Source organism: Loxodonta africana, chromosome 3 (assembly GCF_030014295.1).
Source record: "Loxodonta africana isolate mLoxAfr1 chromosome 3, mLoxAfr1.hap2, whole genome shotgun sequence".
NCBI classification, from domain to species: Eukaryota; Metazoa; Chordata; class Mammalia; order Proboscidea; family Elephantidae; genus Loxodonta; species Loxodonta africana.
Window position 1 is genome coordinate 82,499,948 of NC_087344.1, and position 20,490 is coordinate 82,520,437.

Consider the following 20,490-nt stretch of genomic DNA (forward strand, 5'->3'; position numbering starts at 1 on the left):
ACATGAAATTTAAAAGGAAAATTCTCCAGAATTTTTAAAGATAAAACATGAAACTACTAAGGAATTCTGAGCTTGTAGAGGGAGAATTCAGGCTCCTCCCCCAGCCAAGGGCTGTTTCCCGTTCCTGAAGATTGAGAGACGAGCGACAGCCCAGAGCCTGGCTCCGAGTGAAGGCGACTATTGTGATTTCGGAGCTGGGGGAGGAAGGCTCAGTGACCAAGGGTGTGACCCGGGCCGAGGCCCTACAAAGGGGCAGCCCTGCCTCCCCGCTGTACCTCAGCGACAGGGTCTGAGCGCAGCCCGCGGAATCGCCGGCTCCGCCCCCTACCTCCGGCTCCGCCCCCGGCATTGACTCCGCGTGGCTCTTACCGCTAGCACCTCAAACCCGGTGGTCCGGTGGCAACTCCAGGTTCGGGTGGCGCGGCAGCGTAAACCGCGAGCCCTCCCTCCCCACAAGGATCGGTCCGTGACTTCTCTCCCGAAAAGAACGAAAAAACGCAAACTGCGGGCAGAATTGGATTCCATTGGATTCCGACGAGCAGTTTTGGACCGGGAGCCGAGGTACCGAACGACAACTGGGCGGCCCCAAGGGACGGACAGGCCGGGGTCGCCATCCGGAGAGCCATGGCCGCGTCCGCCCGCCGCCTCTGCCACATTGCCTTCCACGTGCCCGTGGAGCAACCCCTCGCCCGGGACCTGCAGCGCCTCTTCGGCTTCCAGCCCCTGGCGGCGCGGGAGGCGGACGGCTGGCGGCAGCTAGCCCTGCGAAGCGGAGACGCAATCTTTCTGGTGAATGAGGGCGCGGGACCCGGGGACCCGCTGTATGGCCTGGACTCGCGTCACGCAGTGCCCAGCGCCACGAACCTGTGCTTCGAAGTGGGCGACGCGGCGGCCGCAGCCCGGGCGCTAACTGCGCGGGGCTGCTGCCTCCCGGTGCCTCCTGTTAGCCTACGGGATGCCCAGGGCGCGGCCACCTACGCGGTGGTGAACTCGCCGGTCGGCAACCTCAGCCTGACCTTGCTGGAGCGCGCCGGCCACCGCGGGCCCTTCTTGCCAGGCTTTGGGCCTGTGCCCCCGGTGCCCGGCCCCGGCTGGGTCAGCCACGTGGACCACCTGACCCTGGCCTGCACCCCCGGCAGCTCCCCCACACTGATGCACTGGTTCCAAGACTGCTTGGGCTTTCGCCACCTGCCTCTGAGCCCAGGTGAGGATCCGGAGGTGGGCCTAGAAGTGACTGCAGTGGGTGGGCGCGGCGGGCTGCGGCTCACGGCCCTGCAGACCCCGACGGGCAGTGCTGTCCCCACTCTCGTGCTGGCTGAGTCCCTGCCGGGGGGCACTGACGGAAAGGACCAGGTGGAGCAGTTCCTGGCCCGACACCAAGGACCGGGCCTGCAGCACGTAGGGCTGTACACGCTTGACATTGTGGTGGCCACTGAAGGTGTGGCAGCGGCAGGGGGCCAGCTCCTGACTCCTCCTGAGGCTTACTACCAGCAGCCAGGCAAGGAGGGCCAGATCCTAGCTGCAGGTCACAAACCTAGCCTGCTAGCCAGACAGGGGATCCTGCTAGATGGTGATCAAGGCAAGTTCCTGCTGCAGGTCTTCACCAAGTCCCTCTTTCCCGAGGACACCTTCTTTCTGGAGCTGATTCAGAGGCAGGGTGCCACAGGCTTTGGCCAGGGCAACATCAGGGCCCTGTGGCAGTCGGTGCAGGAGCAGGCTGCCAGGTGCCGGAGAGCCTGAGGAGGGTGTTACTGGAGTCCAGACACACCCAGAGAAACATCCACAGAGACCTGACTACTGAAAGACCTTGCACCATGGGCCAGGTGTGACCTCTACTCAGTGTCCTCAGCACCCACCAGAAATTGGTTCTCAACTGGGGTCCAAGGAGGTGGACTTTGTTGGTACTATGAAACATTTTTTACATGCACTACCTAATATATATGCAAAATATAAATAATAATAAAGGAGTTACAAGATCAGGAAGAGAATATAACCAATACTTTTGAAACCCCCGAAGTGCCCTCTCTGATCCCATTTCTCTCCCACTCACTCCCCAAATTTTGTGATCAACCCCTTGCTTTTCTGTATACACTATGTAATGTAACCCTAAATAACTATGATTTAGTACTTGAGGTAGGAATTTAAGACAACAAATCCTCCCCAGTGCCTCCCCTCTCCCTAGGAAGCTGCAGGTGGGGAGGTGGTAGGTCAGGGCTGAGCCCAACCAACTGCCCTGGGGCAATGCCATTGCTCCAATCAGAGGTGACCTGAGACCTGGACTGAGGGTATTGGGTGTCCACTGCAGGCACGTACTGGCAGGTGCTCCCTGGAGCTGCCTTTTCCCTCTCCTGGGAGCTCAGCCAGTGGAAGCCAGGACCAAGGAGGACTTGACCAGTTCCTGGGTTCCTCAGAGGTGGGGAGTGAGGGGGTGGAAAGCTTTCCAAAATGACTACAGAAAATAAACACTTTATTAAACAACAGGATTCTCAGGGTGGGCACTTCCAGAGGCATCACTGGGCTGCACTCTTGAGGCTGGGTGCATCAGTGGGGGCATGGGGCCGAAAGAAACGATCCAGGACTTGCTGGCCTGGGCTGGGCTTTTTCCGGCACGATGGGATAGACACCCGGGACCTTTTGGAACCCTGTGCAGAGAAGCCAAACTAAGAAGGCACCGAGGAGGGAGCTGCACAGAATCCTCCTCCCGTTCCCTTCTCACTCCACTGATTCAGTTCACGTTCTAGCCTGGAATGTTGCAAAAGCTTTCACCCTGACCTCCAGTATGTGCTCCTCAGATCAACTCACCAAAAGGTAGCCAGAGGGATCTTCCTAAAATGCACATCTAACTCCTCTCTCTTCTACCTAAAACAGCTTCAGCTGCCTCAGGCCCTAATCGACCTGGGGAGGCCCTGCTGGCCCCTCCAGCTAAACCAAATGCTCCCAGCTCCCAGTGCACCACAGACTGCAGTGTGCTTCACCTCTGCTCATGCTACTCTTGGGCCTTGAAAGAACGGCCTTACTGCTAATTCCCGTCCTACAGCTGAAGAAAATGACACATTTCTGGGATCCAGACGATAAACGGTCTCTCCAAGCAGCCTTTCATGATCAGGCAGAGCTGATACTTCCCACCACATCCCACAACACAGTACAAACATTTCATACACCTGTGACATTGTACTGTCCACTGTGTGGCCCCCTACCCTGGACCTCAGACTATAAACTCCCAAAGTCCGGAACTATTTCTATCTCGGGTGAAGCCTGAAGCAGAAAATGCTCTCCTGAGCAGGTATCTCTTAACTGACTGAGAGCCCCTGAAGGCGGAAATGGCTAGTTGAGGGCTAAGACACTCACCTTGTGGGTCCCTGGCTGTTGGCCCTCGTACACCCGGAACACCTAGCCAGGAAGACAGGGAGAGTACAGGGCTGGCACCTTCCTCACAAAGAGCCAAGTCCCTGTGTTCTGCCCTCGACTTCATACCCCAGCACTTCTGTTTAAAATATATGTTTTTTTTTTTTTTCCACCCTGTTTACACAGTAATAGATTCACAGCGAGCATTTGGGAAATACAAAAAAGTGTAACAAAGACAACAAAGAAATGCCTTTTTCATGGCAGTGGAGACAGCTGCAGTGTGGAACTCCTCTCGGGTCAGCCAGCGAGCGCCAGGTGGTGTGGTGATCACCGGGGTCTGCCCTTCCAGGGCCAGACCATACACTTGATATGTCAATTTGATGTGAGAGAAGGCGTGGATGACCTGGTAAGGGAGGGGTGGGATTTAAGGGGCTGAAACGGGCCCGTGGACGTTGCCACAAAAGCCATCACTTCTCGCCCCTCCACTGCTTACTCACCTCCCCGAGGTGCTGGAGGCGGGTGGCTGGGAGGGGCCCAGCCCAACTCTGCAGTTCCTGCAGTAGGACCTTGCGTTGGCACTGCCCTGAGGGCTGCGTGGTCACAGATGGGAACTCCCACAGTCCTGCCAGCAAACCTGAAAGGAAAGGCAGGAAGACGTGCGGTAGGCCTTAGCTGCTCACTCCTCCATCCCTTCCTTGGCGTTCATGCCATTACTCCTTCACTCCCGGTATCCAGGTACCTGAGCTGGGCCTCTGCACCAGCAGAAATCGAGAGCCTCCAAGGGCCCCAGGCTGCTCCAGGACACAGGTGGCAGAGTATTCCTCTCTGGGGGGCCTGCGGCTGGCCTTGCGGGGAAAGTTGGCCACTCCCAGGGTACGGTCCCAGGGCTTTGTGGGTGATGGGCACAGCTGGCATTGTCCAGTGTTGGAAGCTGGAAGCAAGAGATCCCCAAACCCCACTCAGGCCAGGGGGGCTTAGGTGTCAAGTCCAGGTCTTGACTCAGATCCACAGAAACGTACTCAGGTTGTAGGAAGAACTGGAATGAGGCTTCCACAGGCAGCTCCTTGACAGGGCAGGGAAGGGCTGGGGCTGGGCCTAGGGCTGGTACTCACCACACTCCTCCACATCGAGGCTGTGTGGCAGATTTTGGGAGGCTGAGAGCTGCTCCTGTTCCACCTGAGAGGCATAGGGAGGGGTGTCATGGAGCAAGAGCCACTCCCTAGGGCTCCTGACTACCCCTTCCCCAGATGACTCACCCTCTGGCATGCCCGGCACAGGCTCTGCACAGGGCACTGGCTGCAAAGTGGACGCTGGGGGGTGCACACTGTGGCCCCCAGTTCCATGGCGGCTTGGTTGAAGTCCCCTGGCCGGGCTGGGTCCACCAGCAGCTGGGCTAAGCTCCTGCAAAAAGGGAACATCACTGAGTCAAAGACCCTTTGGAGACATCCCTCCCACTCTACCCCTTACTCCAATATCCTACCAGAGTTGCTGGGAGACAAGGGTGCTACTGGGATCAGCACCAATCGCCCGGACACGGCACAGCACCCGTACTACGTTCCCATCCACTATACCGGTTGCCTGGCACAAAGGAGCCCAGGAGTCAGCCTGGGCTGGGACGGGGGAGGGTGGGCAGGGCACACAGTGGGGGTGGGGCTATGGGCTCACCTGGCCAAAGGCGATGGAGGCAATGGCTCCAGCTGTGTACCGCCCCACGCCAGGCAGAAGCTGCTGCAGAGTCTCTGCTGTACGTGGCATGTGGCCCCCTAGTTCTTCTACCACCTGATTGGGGTGGGAAGGCTGAAGTTATGAGCAAGACACCTGAGGCCCCTAGGCTCCTGCCCTTCCTGCCACCCCCTCACCTTCCGGGCTCCTTCCTGCAGGCGCCGGCCTCGAGAGTAGTAGCCCAGGCCAGCCCACAGCTGGTTCACCTCCTGTGGGTGAGGTCAGACATCAGAGAGATTAGTGGGTCAGTCCTCAGCTATCCCCATTCCCCCGTCATAGGGTGGCTCTCACCTCCAGGGAAGCACTGGCCAGGTCCTGCAGTGTCGGCCACTTCTAAACCCCAAAGCAGATAAGAAGAGATGAGGTCAAGTGTGAGGGAGGTGAAGAAGCCCTTCTAAACTGCACACCCAAAGGACAGGTTCTCATCTGGGATCTGGCCCACAACCCTCCCCTTCCTCCCCTGGAGTCACCTGCATCCATCGGGTATAGTAGTCAATCACCGTGGCAACCTGGGTCTGCTGCAGCATGATCTCTGAGACCCACACTGGCAGAGAGGGGCTGGCATGAGGGCACTGCTGACCTCCCTGGTCCTAGCCCTCATCCCCAAGGGACCCCAGGCAGGATGGCCACACTCTCAGGAGATATACTCACCAGCATATGCCCGCCTGTCCAGGTCCACCTCACTCTCTGCCTGCCAGCGGAAGCCCAGATGGGGAGTCAGCGTGAAGAGACTGGGTACCAGCCTCTTACCCTGCCCTCCCTGTCCCTTGCCTGCCTACCCGCCTTCTCCAGGGTAGGTCACGCTTCTCTCTGTCGTACCAGCTCAGCAGGCTCCCCCGGAAGGCTGTGACCTCAGCTGTGTCTTTGAATAGATGGTACGGGGAGACAGAGGCCAGCAATACCACCTTCTCCTGCTGCCTGACCAGACCTGGGGGTGCCCAAGACACTGAGATTGTCCCTGCACAGGCTGTGCACCAGGACCCAGGACACGGCTGCCTGGTTAGCTGTCTATTCCCACTAGGTCTCCCGCTACCCACAATCCCCTCACTTAAGCTTTGGAGCTGGGGTCAGACTAGCGTTCTTTAGCTGTGTGTAGAATTGACTCAAGGGCACTGGGTTTTGGTGTTTACCGGAAGTCTTGGCCAAGTTTCTGGCCTTAATTTTCCCAGGGTCGTATAGCTGGTTTCTTTGTCTATGAGCCATAATAAAGACCCAACAGTTTCAGCCAAGCACATGGCACCTGGGCAGAGCTTTCCTGTTTATACAACACTTCCAGGCTCATAAACTCATTTAAACCCCACGAAGGCCCTGCACACAATACTGCCCCATTTTACTGGTAAAAAAGTGCCACTCAGCACAATTAGCCCAAAGTCATACAGCAACAGTCAGAATTAGCTCCCAAGTTTCTTAATGCCTTGATGCCATGCTCCCTTCCCAGCTTGAGTCTGCCCCATTCATGGCCAATAAGACCAGCCCCCTGAGCTCTCCACCAGGACCGGGCTCCTCACCATTGGGGCTGCAAGGCTTGGCTTGGCTGCTGTTGAGGACACATTTCTCCCTTCCCTCTTGCCTAGACATTTGCTTCCTGTGACTTCTCCCAGTTGGTCGTGGCTTCCTCATGATGGCCTAGAACACAAGGGACCAGCCAAAGTAGTCAGTCACGAGGCTGAATCTTGGGGCACTGCAGGGAGTATAGCCGCCTCCCTCCCTATACCACCCACAGATAATACCTCACTTTTCTCAAGCACTCTCGAGATGCTCATGGGTTTGCTCTTGGCTGGCTGTGGCACTGAAGTATGACCAGAATGGCTGAGCTTCTGCAACTGGCCTCAGAGGGCCTGGCATTAGTATAAGCCCTGGAGACAGGTAACGAATAGGGGCCAGTTCAAGGACCGAGGCCTCCTGTTGGGGAGCACCTGTGTATCCCTGATGCTTACTGTGACTGTGTGTGTGGATTTGGGGTTGTTTAGAGGTATCTGGGAGCATGGAATATTTATCTGTTTAGAAACTGTTCTAGGATAAAATATCACAAAGTTACAGTACAGCAAAAAGAAAGGTTTTATTTGGAATATGTTCAAAGATGCCAAAGTGGGCAACAGATAACCATGCTGCCAGAGCCAGGTCTGTCCAAGGAACTCTACAGAGTCATCAGTATATACATATATCAATACATATTAACATTACAAATGGGCAAAACCATTGAAAGCTTCACCTTTTCACGGATTGGCTAAAAACAGCTAAATCACTGTGATTCTATATCTTGAACTGTCTTTCTTAATAATCACTGGTACAGATTCAGTAATGACAGTCAGGAAGGTCTTCACTGGTCCAACAAATCTTACTATTCACTAAGTGCTAATAGAAAAAGGTAACGGTAGAAAGTCTGTGGGTCTTTTGTGCTGTTTATGATTTGTTTAGGTGAAAGTCTCCCTAAGAGATGTTTTCGAAGATTGTCCTAGCTATTGTCTTTATACCTCAGGGCCTAGTTGATGTGCTGTGAGTTTTTGTGAGCGCAGCTCCAGCTGGGTCATGTTCTAGAACAGGGAATAACAGCTCCAATATTATCTCCTAAATCAAGATGTAGCATGTTTATGCTGAAAGGGCCTCTAGTAGTCATCTAGTCGATGGTGCAGTGGCTAAGTGCTCAGCTGCTAACTGAAAGGCTGGCAGTTCAAACCCACCCATCAGCTCCATAGGAGAAAGACCTGGCAATCTGCCCCTGTAGAGATTACAGCCTAAAAAATCCTCGGGGGCAGCTCTCCTCTGTCGCATGAGGTCGTTATGAGTCAAAATCAACTCAACAGCACCTAACATAACAACATAATATAACAATAGTCCAAAACCTTCATTTTATAGAAAAGAGAAACCAAGGATCAGAGACGGAGATTTGTCCAAAAGCAGATGGTAAATCAGTGGGGGGTAGAGATCAGCTATTTTTACTCCTAATCTTCTGATCTAGTAAGCCACAGCCGGCTGACCACTAGTAATGAGAAAAAGCATCCGGTTGATCTTGACTGCTCCCTCACAGTTCTTCTGGCTGTCTTTTCTCTAATAGCTAAAAGTAGCTAACACTTAGTGAGTGCTTACTATATGCCAGTTCTCATGCTAAGTGCTTTACTGAAATCTCTCAATCAACTCCTGACAACTGCATGAAGTAGGTACTAGTATTACCTTCATTTTAGAGATGAGGAAACTGAGGCTTGTAGAGATTAAGTAATTTGTCCGTTCAAACCTAGTCTGCCCTCAGAGGCTGCGCTCTTACACTCTTATATACTGCAGTTCCTGATACACCTGTTTCAAGCCCTTTCTTCAAACCCTCAACTTCACCACTTCATCACTTATTTTCATAAAAAGACCTTGCTTCCTCCCTCAGAAAAAAATAAACACACAAACTTAGCTCCATTTGCACTGTCCTCCTTTTCCGCTCTTAGGGTCCTGCTCCTCCAGTCCCTTCCAGCCAAGACCCACTCTCCTTCCCTTCATAGCCAAATTTCCTTCACCAAACCTGCTTGTTTCCACAGTTCATTCTAACATTCACTCTCCAAAGAGCAAGATGATCTCTTCAAGATCATGTTACTTCCTCACTTAAAACCTTCAATGGCTTCCTATTAATTCATTTAACAAATATTTATAGAATGCTTACAATGTGCGAAGTGGTTTTAGGTACTTAGAATACTTCAGTAAATAAAATTTCAAAGATTCCTGTCCTCACGGAGCTTATAGCATAATGAGGGCACATAATAAATAATATACATAATGAATAGACTTTATAGGATGTTGACCAAAAACCCATTGCTGTCGATTCCAACTCATATCCACCCTATATGACAGAGCAGAACTGCCCTATAGGGTTTCCAAGGCTGTAATCTTTACAGAAGCAGACTGCCACATCTTGTTCCCCCAGGGCGGCTGCTGGTATATTTGAACCTCCAACCTTAACCACTGCACCACAAGGGCTCCTTTATAGGATGTTAAAACCAAAAAAACCAAACCTGTTGCCATCGATTCTGACTCAGAGCAACCCTACAGGACACAGTAGAACTACCCCATAGGATTTCCAAGGCTGAAATCTTTAGGGAAGCAGACTGCCATACCTTTCTCCTGTAGAGCGGATGGTGACCTTTCAGTTAGCAGCCAAGCACTTAACCACTGTGCCACCAAGGCTCCTCCTTATAGGACCTTATTGAAGTGATATTTGACCAAAGACTTAAAACAGTTAAAGGAATTGACCATGCGGGTATCTGTGGGAAGGGTATTATAAGAAGTCCAAAGGCCCTAAGGAGGGTGCTGGGGTGATTGCGGATCAGTAAGATCAGTATGATTAGAATGGAATGAGGAGGGGGTAAGTGATAAGCAGAAGGTGAGAGATGAGGTCAGAGAAGTAAAGGGTGTGGGGGGAAGCCAGATCTCAAAGAACTTTGTGGGCCATTCCACAATGAGGACTTTGGCTGTCACACCAATCGCTCTTATGATAAGAGAGGATCTTCTTAATATGGCCTTGTAGGCTCCAATGATCTGGGCTCTGCCTGCCTCACACCCTCACTCACTATGCTCCAGCCACATTGGTTTGAATTTAGTTCTTTCAAACCTCAAGTGCCTGTCTGCCATGAGGCCTTCACCCAGCCCATTTCTTCTGCTTAGACAGCTCTTCTCCTATGCTTTATCTACCATCTATTCATTCTTCAGGTCTTAACTTTAATGTCCAAATCAGGTCCCCCTATCTTACCCTCTTCTGTATTTCTGTTGTAGCTCTTATACCAGTTGTCATTGAATTGATTCTGCTCATGGTGACCCCATGTGTGTCAGTGTAGAACTGGGCTCCATAGGATTTTCAATGGCTGATTTTTTGGAAGTAGATTGCCAGGCCTTTCTTCTGAGGTGCCTCTGGGTAGACTTGAACCTCTAACCTTCCAGTTAACAACTGAGTACATTAACCATTGCACCACTCAGGGACTTCCTAGCTCTTACAGCAATAGTAATTTTACATTTACTTGTGATTCTTTAATTGGTGTCTGCTTCACCTACTTGTCTGTAAAACTCCATGGAGGCAACAACTGAGTCTCTTTTGTCCAGTTATAGCCACAGGGCTGAGCACAGTGCCAGGTAAACTGTACACAAAAATACTGTGAAATGAATTAATGGGTTGAGGTTTTTTAGGATGGGCAAAATCTGTGCAATCCTGAATAATGACGAAAAGGACTCAGTAGAGCGAGAGAGGTTGAAGATGGACTAGAAAGTTAATAATCAAGGAGAAACAGCTGAGAGCCCTTTGTGGGCCAAGGTGATGGGAACCAGAGCCCTTGGGGAAGGATTTATCTCTGGTAGTTTTTTTTTTTTAGTGTCGGCTCTCTCAGGTTAGAGGAGTCACATCCAGTCACCCTCTAGATCAATTATACCTCCTCGTTGCTCTACAACCTGTCCTTTTCTCACCATCCCTACGGACAGAGCCTTAATTCAGTTCGTGATCGTCATTTGCCTGGCTCACTGCACAAGTCTCCCAGCTAACCAGTCTCCCTACCTCCTCTCCAGCCTTGCCTTATGTCCCCCTCCCCGCCTTTCACTTCCTGGAACGCACTGAGCTCTCCATTCTCTCTAGGAGCTTGCCCAAGCCCAGAACACCCTTCTTTTCCCGCAAACCCTCTCTCTGCCTAAGTCCCACGCGCTTTAAGCTTAGATCAGGCATCGCCACCTCCTCTGGGAAGCCTTGCTTCCCCATTGCCATCCCACACACCCCACCGCCACCTCCCTGGGCCGTGTGGAAGAAGACAACCGAGAATTTAAGCTCCAAGCTCCCGCGGGGGCGTGTGGAGAGAAGAAATTACCTCCCGCGCCGTCTCCCGCGCCGGGCTCAGAGACAGACTCCAGGGGTGAGGCTCCGGCCAATCTGGGCGGCCTGCCAGGAGGCACCAGCCAATAGGCTCTCAGCGCGCGTGCGACCGATTCCCCAGCGCCAGACTCCGCAAGTCGGAACCGAAGTCCAACCCGTCCGCGACGCTGAGAGCGAGGCCCCGCCCCGATCCCCGGCTGTCGGAATCGCGCCAGGAAACCAAGCGGAAGTCGGGTGCATTCTCCTACAATTCAGGCGGGAGACGCGTGGTGTCATGGCCGCCACCAGTGATGATGGCGCAGCCTCAGCTCTAGCGGCTTCTGACGGTGAGTGACTTCTCAGGGGCCGTCTTAAATGCCTACACGCTCCGGGGAAGGCCTGCGACGTATAGCTCTAGAAACTGGCCTCGGGCTTCAGAGGACTAGCTTTTTCAACCCAAACCAGTCAGGAGAAGACTACACCTCCCGGTGTGCATCACGGTTCGGTCTGCAATGCCTGGGGTGTTGGGAGTTTAGTCAGGGGAAGTGAGGGTATGTCGGGAGATGTAGTCTGAGCTGATGGCTGTTTAGTTGGGCAGATTGGGAGTTGTGGTCCAAAGGAAGCGGGACATATTACAAACTGTGTGGAGGGCATTACTTATCAAACTCTGGAGCGTTCTGGGGCTGTGGCTTGTGCTGGAGCATCATGAGAATAGTATGGAGCCTTTCAAGGTATTAAGGGAGCTGAAATACTCAAGCTTGCAAAATATTTCCTGCAGGACGTGGAAGGAACCTCAAAAGTCATCTAGTTCAACCTCCCTCTTCTACAGATTGTGATACTTAGCGCTGTAGGCAGAAATTATCCCAAAGGCTCACATAAGCCACTGGAGGCCTCAGGCCTCCTCTCCTCCAATTCATGGTACTGTCCATTCCAAGGAAAACCTGGTGGCATACTGGTTAAGAGCTATGGCTGCTACCCAGAAGGTCAGCAGTTTGAATCCACCAGGTGCTCCTTGGAAACTGTATGGGGCAGTTATACTCTGTCCCATAGGGTAGCTATGAGTTGGAATCGACTTGATGGCAACAGGTTTGGTTTTTTTGGTCCATTCCAAGGCCTGTGTGTAGAGCATGACAGATACAAGGGCTTGAGGAAAAAGCTACCATATCTTGCCCCAATGGAAACTACTCCCCAGGCCCCAGCCATGGCCTAGCTTGGAGTATCTGTTCCCCTGGGCCCTAGCCTGAACATTAACATCCACCCCGTTCCTTACCCCCAGGCGGTGTCAGCAAATGCACAAAATCTGAGAAGGAGCTGGTAGTACAAGTTCCTGTGGTGGATGTGCAAAGTGACAACTTCAAGGAGATATGGCCATCCCTCCTGCTGGCCATAAAGACAGCTAGCTTTGTGGCTGTAGACACGGTGAGGGTCAGGGAACAGGGAGACAGGTCATTGTGAAAAGGCTGGGCCTGACACAACTGTCCTTTTACCCACCCATAGGAATTGAGTGGGCTGGGTGACAGGAAGAGTCTACTGAACCAGTAAGTATAATCTGTGTTCTTCTTAGTCCCAGCCCTGGCAGGAGGGGTAGACCTTAACCCTGGAATGGGGGATCACAGTTCTGGGTGGTTTGGGTCCTCCATGAGGCTAACTCTGAGCCACAGCCACCCCCAAACCCAACCCGAAGGTGCATCGAGGAACGTTACAAGGCTGTGTGTCAAGCTGCCAGGACCCGTTCCATCCTCTCCCTGGGCCTTGCCTGCTTCAAGCAGCAGCCAGACAAGGTATGAACTAATCTCACCCCTGTCCCAGGCCTGTGGCTAGGAGGAGGAGGGCTGAGATCCTAGGGAACATCAGGTGTGATGTTTTCTCCTAAGACTTGATATGGCAGCCCTGCTTCCTCTCTCAGGGTGAACACTTGTACCTGGCCCAGGTGTTTAATCTGACCCTACTGTGCATGGAGGAATATGTTATAGAACCAAAGTCTGTGCAGTTCCTGGTACAGCATGGCTTCAACTTCAACCGGCAGTATGCCCAGGGCATCCCCTACCACAAGGGCAATGACAAGGTAGATCTCTAGCCTAATCACAAGGGTGGGAAGTATTGGGTTAGGCAGGGAGGGAAGGCTTTCTGTGGAGGGGCCTGGGTTAAGTACACTGAAGAAGAGGCTCCTTAGGGGAGTCTCTTCTTTCCCATGAACCTTTCCTTCCACCCAGGGTGACGAGAGCCAGAGCCAGTCTGTGCGGACACTGTTCCTGGAGCTAATCCGGGCCTGTCGGCCACTGGTGCTACACAACGGCCTTATAGACTTGGTGTTTCTGTACCAGAACTTTTATGCACACTTGCCTGAGAGCCTGGGAACCTTCACTGCTGACCTGTGTGAGATGTTTCCAGCTGGCATTTATGACACCAAATACGCTGTTGAGTTTCATGCCCGCTTTGTAGCCTCCTACTTAGAGTATGCCTTCAGGAAATGGTGAGGGGATAGCTGAGGGAAAGGGGCGGGGCTTGGTATGAGTCTATTTCATTCATTTAAGACATGTATTGAGTGCCTACCATGTGCCAGGCACTGTTTTAGGTGCTGAGGATTCAGCAGTGAACAAAACCAACAAAAATCCCTAATCTCATGGAGTTTACGTATTAGTAGACCAATACCCTCTTGCGCTATTGCAGTGAGCGGGAAAATGGGAAGCAGCGGGCAGCTGGCAGCCCACACCTTACCCTGGAGTTCTGTAGCTACCCTTCCAGCATGAGGGCCCACATTGACTACCGCTGCTGCACATCTCCTGCAACCCACCGTCCCCATCCCACCAGTGTCTGTGACAACTTCTCGGTGAGAGCACCCACCCGTTTCCTGGGGGAAGGGAGGGTCTGATGCCTGGTACCCCTCTCCTAAGACGCTTTCCTATCTCTAGGCCTATGGCTGGTGCCCCCTGGGACCACAGTGTCCTCGATCCCATAACATTGACCTCATCATTGACGCTGACGAGGCTGTGGTGGAAGATAAGCGGCGACGGTGGAGACGGCGGGATAAACGGCGGAGAGCTTTGTTGGGCCTGTCGGGGACACAGATCTCTGGGGAAGCTGAGGATGGTCCTCCCATGAAGCAGGTCTGTGAGGATGGCTTCAAGGCTGAGAAAACTGAGCAAGAGGTGGCTGAGAATGAGACTACAAACCAGCCTGGTTGTGAGCATGATCACAAAAATGATTTACAGATGGGGCCTAAGGCCTCAAGGCCTGGAGGCACTGACATGGCTACCCCAGAAGTGCCAAGCAGTCAAGCTAGTCCTAACCCAGTGCCTGGGGATGGGCTGCACCGGGCTGGTTTCGATGCCTTTATGACAGGCTATGTGATGGCTTATGTGAGAGTGAGCCAAGGAACCCAATCCCACAGCTCTGGACCTTGGCTACCTGAATGCCACAACAAAGTATACCTGAGTGGCAAAGCTGTACCCCTCACAGTGGCCAAGAGCCAGTTCTCCCGTTCCTCCAAAGCCCACAGCCAGAAGATGAAGCTGGCCTGGGACAGCAGCTGACCCAACTTCTGCACAGCACTCGGGGCCTATGAAGAGTAGCTGAGGGTAGAACAGAGGAACTTGGGGTCCTGGCAGAGATACTGCATTGCCACTGGACCCTCTCCTTTACCTCAGAGGCTGAGGTACAAAGGTACAAATAAAAAGGCCGACTAGCCCCTGTATAACACCATCTTTATTTACTTTTAAATCTGAAACTATCTTGAGAAAGTTTTAAAAAATCAACAGAAACAAGCTATGAAAATATTTGACCAGCTTCATCTTTGGTTATTTCTTATTGCGGCTCTGTAAGAACAGACTATTCCCACAGCTCCAGCCATAGCAGGAAAGGAAGAAAATCAGTCCATGTATAAACCATTTAACCAGTTGGTGTATCACATGTTGACAAATACATATAGCAGGCCCTAGGGCCTACAAAACCAGCCCACTCCCAACCACAAGGTTGAAAGTCTTAAGGGCAGAACATTAAGACTCCTTCATAAATAGGAAAATAGATTAATCAATTGGAAAAGGTCTTTGAGTAGGTTAGCTAAGAGCCATGACCACTACACGCTGCCTTGTCCTCCACTTGCATAGAAATGTAGTGATGTGGTCTGACCGTGCAGTAAGTGCAAACAGCAATTATTCAAGTGTCTTAGACATGCTGGCAAGAAGCGCCCCAGTCTTCAGGTCTGAGAAACAGCCATGCCTTTTATGGCCTCCTGGTCAGCTCCAGGTTCTGTCCAGTAGCTTACATGCCCCAGGAAAGGGCAAGAGACAGACCTGGGATGGGGGAAGAACCTGGGGTAATAGCTGCCTGCCAGCTTAACCTAGAACTAAGAGTCCTCTGGTCCTGTCTTGGGAAATGCACTGGGGGGTCATGTGGGAGCTCGACCTCCTTCCTGGATTTCAGAAGCCTGGTATCAGCTGTTGGCCCTAACTAGGAAAGCCTTTCACTGCTGCCTCTCCTCTCATACACAGCCATTTAGGCATTGGGAGCCCAAGTTGAGCTTGGCCTGACATAGCCTGCCTGCTCTATGGGCTCCACGGAAGAATCAAGGCTGTGCACCAGCGGGGCCTGTGGCTTCAGCTGAAGGTCCATCCCCAAGGTGAGCAGGGGACTAACCCCCTCACCCATCCTGCTCTCCCTGGGTTTGCCAGCCTATGCCTGAGATGGAGAAGGGGACTGGGGCCAAGTTTCTTGGCCTTTCTTCTTCAACCTCCATCTCCTCAGAGACACCTGCAGGGCCTGGACTGGCCACTTGGGTCCTGGGCCCAAAACCATTCTCTTCCTGGGAACTGGAGCAGTCCATGGCCTCATGGGCTGGAGCACCTGGTAGGGCAGATGCCCGGAATGGTGGAATCTCTCTTACTCTGTACTTGAGACTACTGAGTCGTGGTGGGGGCCCATCAGATAGTGAGTCCTCCCGGCCCATGAATGGACAGGCCTCTTGACGCAAGAACTCAGGTGAACCAGGCAAAGAACGCCACCGTCGAGCAGGCGGGGCCAGAGGTTCCTGCCAATCAGCTAGGGGCATAGTTCCAGGCCCTGGTGCGTCTAGGTCAAATACAAGGGAGATGACAGACTTGCTAGGCAGGTCAAAAAACTTGATCTTGCCACCTTTGAGGTCCTGACGAGCACTGAAAGGGTTGACCTTGGTGGTGCGGGCAGTAGCACCTCGTTGTGGCCGATAGTAGGGGTCCAAGACGCTCACTGTACGTGGTGGCTTACGGGAAAAGATGTCTGACTGGCTTCGAGATAGCCAGATAGTACGTCTTGGACGTGGAGACTTGGGGGGGATCTTGTCATCCAGTGAGCTCAGTCGCTTCACTCCAGGTCCTTTCTCTGTAAGTCCTAAAGAATAGTGAGACAAGTCGGGGTTACTCTCACCAGTCATAACAAGTAGAAGCAGCACTTTGTACTACAAAGTATTCACAGTTGTGAAAGCAAGGTAGATAGGAAACAGAGGAGGGAAGCAATATGCCAAGTCACAACTCTTACAGGGTTCAGTATTTTTTTTTTTTCCCCATCATCCTCAGCCCCTCCCCTTTGCTTCTGGACTTGGGATCTTGCAATCACAACCCTAGGGGGGAAGGCCCCACACCCTAATTTCCTCCCTTAGGATCAGGTTGGGCTCTCTGGTCCCACTCTCTCTTACCCTTGCCTGTGGGCTGCACCTTCCTGTCCTGCTCCAGCTCTTCCTCCTGTAGGCGGCTCAGAATTTCCTCCAGGGTTCTCCCAATCTCCACAAAGGATGGACGCAGTTTGGGGTCCATCTGTAGGCATCCACACCAGCCATTAGCTCTGCCCTCCAACTCCCACCCCAAGGATGGCATTCAAGTCTGTTTCTGGCATATTAAAAGATTCAGATGTTCAGCTAAGAGATCTTTTCTGAAGGCCCCAGGCCATGAGGGTGACACCCAGGACTAAGGGCAGGGAAGATACTATTGTCTTATTATCCTTCCTCCGTCTTATCTCCTTTTCTGTATGCTTTATCCTCCTGTTTGACACAGGACCCTTCAAAAGTATATGTTCATGCTCACACTGGTTCATTCTTTCTTGAGTTCTGCTGCTAACATGTCTCTGGGAGCTACCTGTTGAAAGCCTACCTACCCCTCAGCCATAAAAAGTAGGTCCAGCCCCAGAGTTGTATAAAATTAAGGCTAGGAGAGCCTTTCCCATGGAGACACAGTACCAGTTAGATCTACAGTCAGACAATAAAACCTGGCCAGAGCTCCATCAACACCCAAAGCAAGGACTGGTGAGTCTACCGTGCAGGCTGAGGACTGGATAATAGCAAATTTTTCTTTCCCTGGTCCAGGGCTCTGGAGAGCCTGGCTAGGCCTAGATAAGTGGGGAGGGCACTGCCACAGAGAAAGCATGCCACCTGGCACTCATCCAGTGAGAAAGCCCCATATGAGGTTAATTAGCAGCCTCTCCCTGCAGTCCCAACCAAGTGAAAAGGGCTCAGCCAGCCCCTGGGGAGAAAGACACTCACGTTACAGCAGTTGAAGGTGAGCTGCAGGAAATCCGGGGGACAGTCTCCCACCATGTGCTGGAAAGCGTCATAGTCCAGCCCAAAGTTCTGTGGATGGGTATGGGGGGGACACTGGGCATGAGGGGGTTATGGGGACATGCGTGGGCATAGGTCATTAATTTCCCCACCCGACCTGGCCAGCTCAAGGAGAAAATGGGAAGTGTTCCTGAGAAGTAGCCACAGTCTTAATTCCAGCAGCACCATCCCAAGGACGAAACAGTTCCGTAGCCTCAAAAGCAATCCTATGCCAGTGGGTCCCCATCCCTGCAGCTCACCTCTGTGCGGGGGAGATAGTCTGGATCAGCCTGGATTCGGGCGATGATCTCACACAGGATGATGCCATAAGAGAACACGTCCGCCTGGTGGGTGGTCAGACCTTGAGTTTTTCTTTCATGGGGTGAGCATGAGCTATCTGCCTCCCATGTCTCCCAGCCCAGGCCTGGGCCCTATTGCCCAGATTTCATTCAAATTCATTCACTGGGCAGCTGCCAAATACCAGCCCTGCTCTTGGCAAGAACGATGTGGATTCTCACTCTGAACATAAAGGTGATCCTGGATGCTTTCTCCTAAGAGAGTCTAAGGAGAACAAGGACCTGAGGTCCCCGGACTCACCTTCTCATTGTAGGGCTCATCTCGAAGAACCTCAGGTGCCATCCAGAAGGGTGAGCCCACCACGGCTAACTTTTCACTCCCCATGCTGTGGGGTGAGATTATGTGGAGAATGAGCTTGCTACTGGCTGATACAATGGGATCTCTGACCGTAGGGAGTTCCCCCCCACCAAGGGTGGGGCACAGACTAGGAGTGACCAAATTTAGGGAGCTGAGGTTGAGCTGTGACCAAGTCCTGGCTTCTAGAGAGGACTCTGAAGTTTCCCCTTAGCTTCAACCCCCATCCTCTGTGACCCCAGTACCCATTAGGACTACCCACCTGACATCAGGGATCTTCTCAGCCAGACCAAAGTCGGCCACCACTGCAGAGTAACCATTCTCATCCCTCTTTATCAGGCAATTCTAAGGTTTCCAAAGAAGAAGAGGACAATGTGGCTCAGAACTGGGAACCAGCAGCCTCAGTTACCATCACCCACCCCTTCTCTCCTCACTCATTCCCTGAGTCTACACACAGAACACTTTGTCCTCTACTCCTTGATGAACCACATTCTTAGACTGTCTTCAGTGATCAGCCCTGGGTGCTCTGATAGCCACGTGACATGAGTTAGTACTGGAGATTGGGTGGCTGTCCTAGCACTCACTTCATGCTTCAAACACAAATATTTATGCTTTCTATGCGCTAGGCATGGTTCTAAGTGCCAACAATACCTCACTGAACAAAAGAGAAACCACTGTCCTCTTGGAGCTTACAATCTAGTGGAGGAAGACAAACTATCAGGTCTCTGGCCTTCCTTCCTCCTTTCCTCAGACTGCAGAGACCCAAAGCCCAGGCCTGACCTTGCCAGGTAATATAAGAATGTGTCCAAGCCTACACTTTGATGGTCCATAGGGTTACAAGCAACCTCTATGGTCTGGCTTTATCCAATGAACCTTTCCACCCTCCTTCCCCGCTTACCCATCCCCTCCCAGAACTCCCATGCACACATCCACATCCAAACTTGGCACAAACAAGCTTGACTTGACAAACATGAACAGGCCCTTCAAACCTTTGCCTTTGCTTATAGTGCTTCCCTTCCATTTGGAACATTCTCCCAATTCTCCTTAGAAATTTTTGTGTTTAAGGAAAGCTACCTTACCAAGACGTACTGCACTGAGCAAATCTGCTGCAGAAGACCTCTTTAAAGTGTTAAAAAAAGATGTTACTCTGAAGACTAAGGTGCACCTGACCCAAGCCATGGTATTTTCAGTCGCCTCATACGTATGTGAAAGCTGGACAATGAATAAGGAAGACCGGAAGAGAATTGACCTTTGAATTATGGTGCTGGCAAAGAATACTAAATATACCATAGATTGCCAGAAGAACAAACAAATCTCTTAGAAGAAATAGATCCACAGTGTTCCTTGGAAGTGAGGATGGCGAAACTTCATCTTAGGTACTTTGGACATGTTATCAGGAGGAACCAGTCCCTGGAGAAGGACATCATGCTTGGTAAAGTAAAGGGTAAGTGAAAAGAGGAAAACCCTTAATGAGATGGATTGTCACAGCGCCTGCAACAATAGGCTCCAATATAGTAACAATTGTGAGGATGGGGCAGTGTTTCATTCTGTTGTACGCAGGGTCACTGTACCAACTCTATGGCACCTAACAACAACAACCTCTCCAAGGTGATTTCTCCAGCTCTCACCCTCATCTCTTTCACTCATCTCAAGCCCTTTAGCACCTGCTGTATGCCACCTCTTCTTACAGTTTAGCACAGAAGCTCTGAGCTCCTCAGGAGCAGGTTCTGGTTTGGGCCTTCCTTCCTCACAGTACTCAATTCATGGGAGAGGCTCAGGACATGCTCACTGAACAAATGCTACTGCCTCCAGAGAAAGCATGAACCCAAATGACCTGTAAATAAATACAAAGCAGCAACCACCTCTCCCCAAATAACTGCATTCAAAATAGCCCTACATGGACCCCACCCCACCCTCCTTCCTCCAAAGGCACAGAGAGTAGGGATCCTTGGCTCGCAGGAACATTTTTGGAGCCAGCGAGGCCCTATGTGACCTAAACCAGCCCCCGCTCCTCCTCACTAGCCTTGGCATCTAGTTGCCAAGGCACTGCCAAGTTACCTCCTGCTTATTCCACATCAGGTACAAATCAATCCATTACTCTGGCCTTGATTTGATCACACTGTTCTCTTCCTCCTTCCCCATGCTGGAAGGAGCCTGTGATTTTATCACATCCTCTCCTACTCCGGATCCTAGGAAGACACCTGCCATCTCTGGCCTCCAAGCAGGCAGTCCTTCCTTGGTGTTTGTCCTGGATCTGGCCCTCCTGTCAGTCGTCCTGGCTCAGCACCCCTGGCTCCCTGACTTTGACTGCCTGTGAGAGGATGGCCCCTAGGCCAGCCTGCCTATTAGACAGCCAAAGCCTAAGCTATAGGGCACTGGCCTGTTAGGCAGTGGCAGCTCAAAT

At 52.1% G+C, this 20,490-nt stretch overlaps 4 protein-coding genes across 19 annotated transcripts in view; 2 read left to right on the forward strand and 2 right to left on the reverse strand.

Annotated features, from left to right (window-relative positions):
• Positions 1-280: 280 nt before the first annotated feature.
• Positions 281-2,944, forward strand: HPDL (4-hydroxyphenylpyruvate dioxygenase like). Its single transcript, XM_023554672.2, has one exon. It carries the CDS (start codon positions 625-627, stop codon positions 1,738-1,740), a length of 1,116 nt encoding a protein of 371 aa, XP_023410440.1. The 5' UTR covers positions 281-624; the 3' UTR covers positions 1,741-2,944.
• MUTYH (mutY DNA glycosylase) lies at positions 2,191-12,112 on the reverse strand. 10 transcript variants are annotated; one of them, XM_003415563.4, is made up of 17 exons: positions 10,890-11,619; positions 6,798-6,923; positions 6,576-6,693; positions 5,847-5,995; positions 5,719-5,758; positions 5,538-5,611; positions 5,359-5,400; positions 5,205-5,276; positions 5,011-5,124; positions 4,826-4,923; positions 4,602-4,746; positions 4,458-4,521; positions 4,085-4,276; positions 3,843-3,979; positions 3,596-3,748; positions 3,349-3,390; positions 2,191-2,642 (listed from the first exon to the last, which is right to left on the reverse strand). In XM_003415563.4, exons 2-17 carry the CDS (start codon positions 6,828-6,830, stop codon positions 2,511-2,513), a joined length of 1,605 nt encoding a protein of 534 aa, XP_003415611.2. In that variant the 5' UTR covers positions 6,831-6,923; positions 10,890-11,619; the 3' UTR covers positions 2,191-2,510. The 10 variants fall into 10 exon arrangements, with proteins under 10 accessions (XP_003415611.2, XP_023410434.1, XP_023410431.1 ...); XM_023554666.2 differs by lacking the exon at positions 4,826-4,923 and having other exon boundaries at positions 10,890-11,627; XM_023554663.2 differs by lacking the exon at positions 6,798-6,923 and having other exon boundaries at positions 10,890-11,621.
• TOE1 (target of EGR1, exonuclease) lies at positions 11,088-14,406 on the forward strand. 2 transcript variants are annotated; one of them, XM_023554671.2, is made up of 8 exons: positions 11,088-11,220; positions 12,150-12,292; positions 12,371-12,411; positions 12,558-12,654; positions 12,762-12,938; positions 13,087-13,346; positions 13,544-13,703; positions 13,786-14,406. In XM_023554671.2, the coding sequence occupies exons 1-8, from the start codon at positions 11,169-11,171 to the stop codon at positions 14,404-14,406; spliced, it is 1,551 nt and encodes a 516-aa protein (XP_023410439.1). In that variant the 5' UTR covers positions 11,088-11,168. The 2 variants fall into 2 exon arrangements, with proteins under 2 accessions (XP_023410439.1, XP_003415613.1); XM_003415565.4 differs by having other exon boundaries at positions 12,780-12,938.
• A 1,106-nt stretch (positions 14,407-15,512) lies between these two features.
• TESK2 (testis associated actin remodelling kinase 2) overlaps positions 15,513-20,490 on the reverse strand; it is a 160,568-nt gene continuing 155,590 nt past the window's right edge. For 4 of the 6 annotated variants that reach the window (XM_003415566.4, XM_023554659.2, XM_023554660.2 and 1 more), the window contains exons 6-11: positions 18,349-18,431; positions 18,033-18,117; positions 17,696-17,779; positions 17,382-17,468; positions 16,542-16,659; positions 15,513-16,237 (exon numbers count right to left, since the gene is read on the reverse strand). In XM_003415566.4, coding sequence (XP_003415614.1) covers positions 15,513-16,237; positions 16,542-16,659; positions 17,382-17,468; positions 17,696-17,779; positions 18,033-18,117; positions 18,349-18,431 — 1,182 coding nt within the window. The remainder of the gene's footprint in view (positions 16,238-16,541; positions 16,660-17,381; positions 17,469-17,695; positions 17,780-18,032; positions 18,118-18,348; positions 18,432-20,490) is intronic. The other 2 variants (XM_064281887.1, XM_064281886.1) reach the window with 2 other exon arrangements.

Coding starts and splice junctions, on each gene's coding strand:
- TOE1 (XM_023554671.2), top strand. CDS start 11,169: ATGGCCGCCACCAGTGATGATGGCGCAGCCTCAGCTCTAGCGGCTTCT. Junction 12,293..12,370: donor GCTTTGTGGCTGTAGACACG/GTGAGGGTCAGG, acceptor ACCCACCCATAG/GAATTGAGTGGGCTGGGTGA. Junction 12,412..12,557: donor AGGAAGAGTCTACTGAACCA/GTAAGTATAATC, acceptor CCCAACCCGAAG/GTGCATCGAGGAACGTTACA.
- HPDL (XM_023554672.2), top strand. CDS start 625: ATGGCCGCGTCCGCCCGCCGCCTCTGCCACATTGCCTTCCACGTGCCC.
- MUTYH (XM_003415563.4), bottom strand. CDS start 6,830: ATGAGCATCTCGAGAGTGCTTGAGAAAAGTGAG. Junction 4,924..5,010: donor CCTCCATCGCCTTTGGCCAG/GTGAGCCCATAG, acceptor CCTTTGTGCCAG/GCAACCGGTATAGTGGATGG. Junction 3,749..3,842: donor GCCTCCAGCACCTCGGGGAG/GTGAGTAAGCAG, acceptor CTCCCTTACCAG/GTCATCCACGCCTTCTCTCA.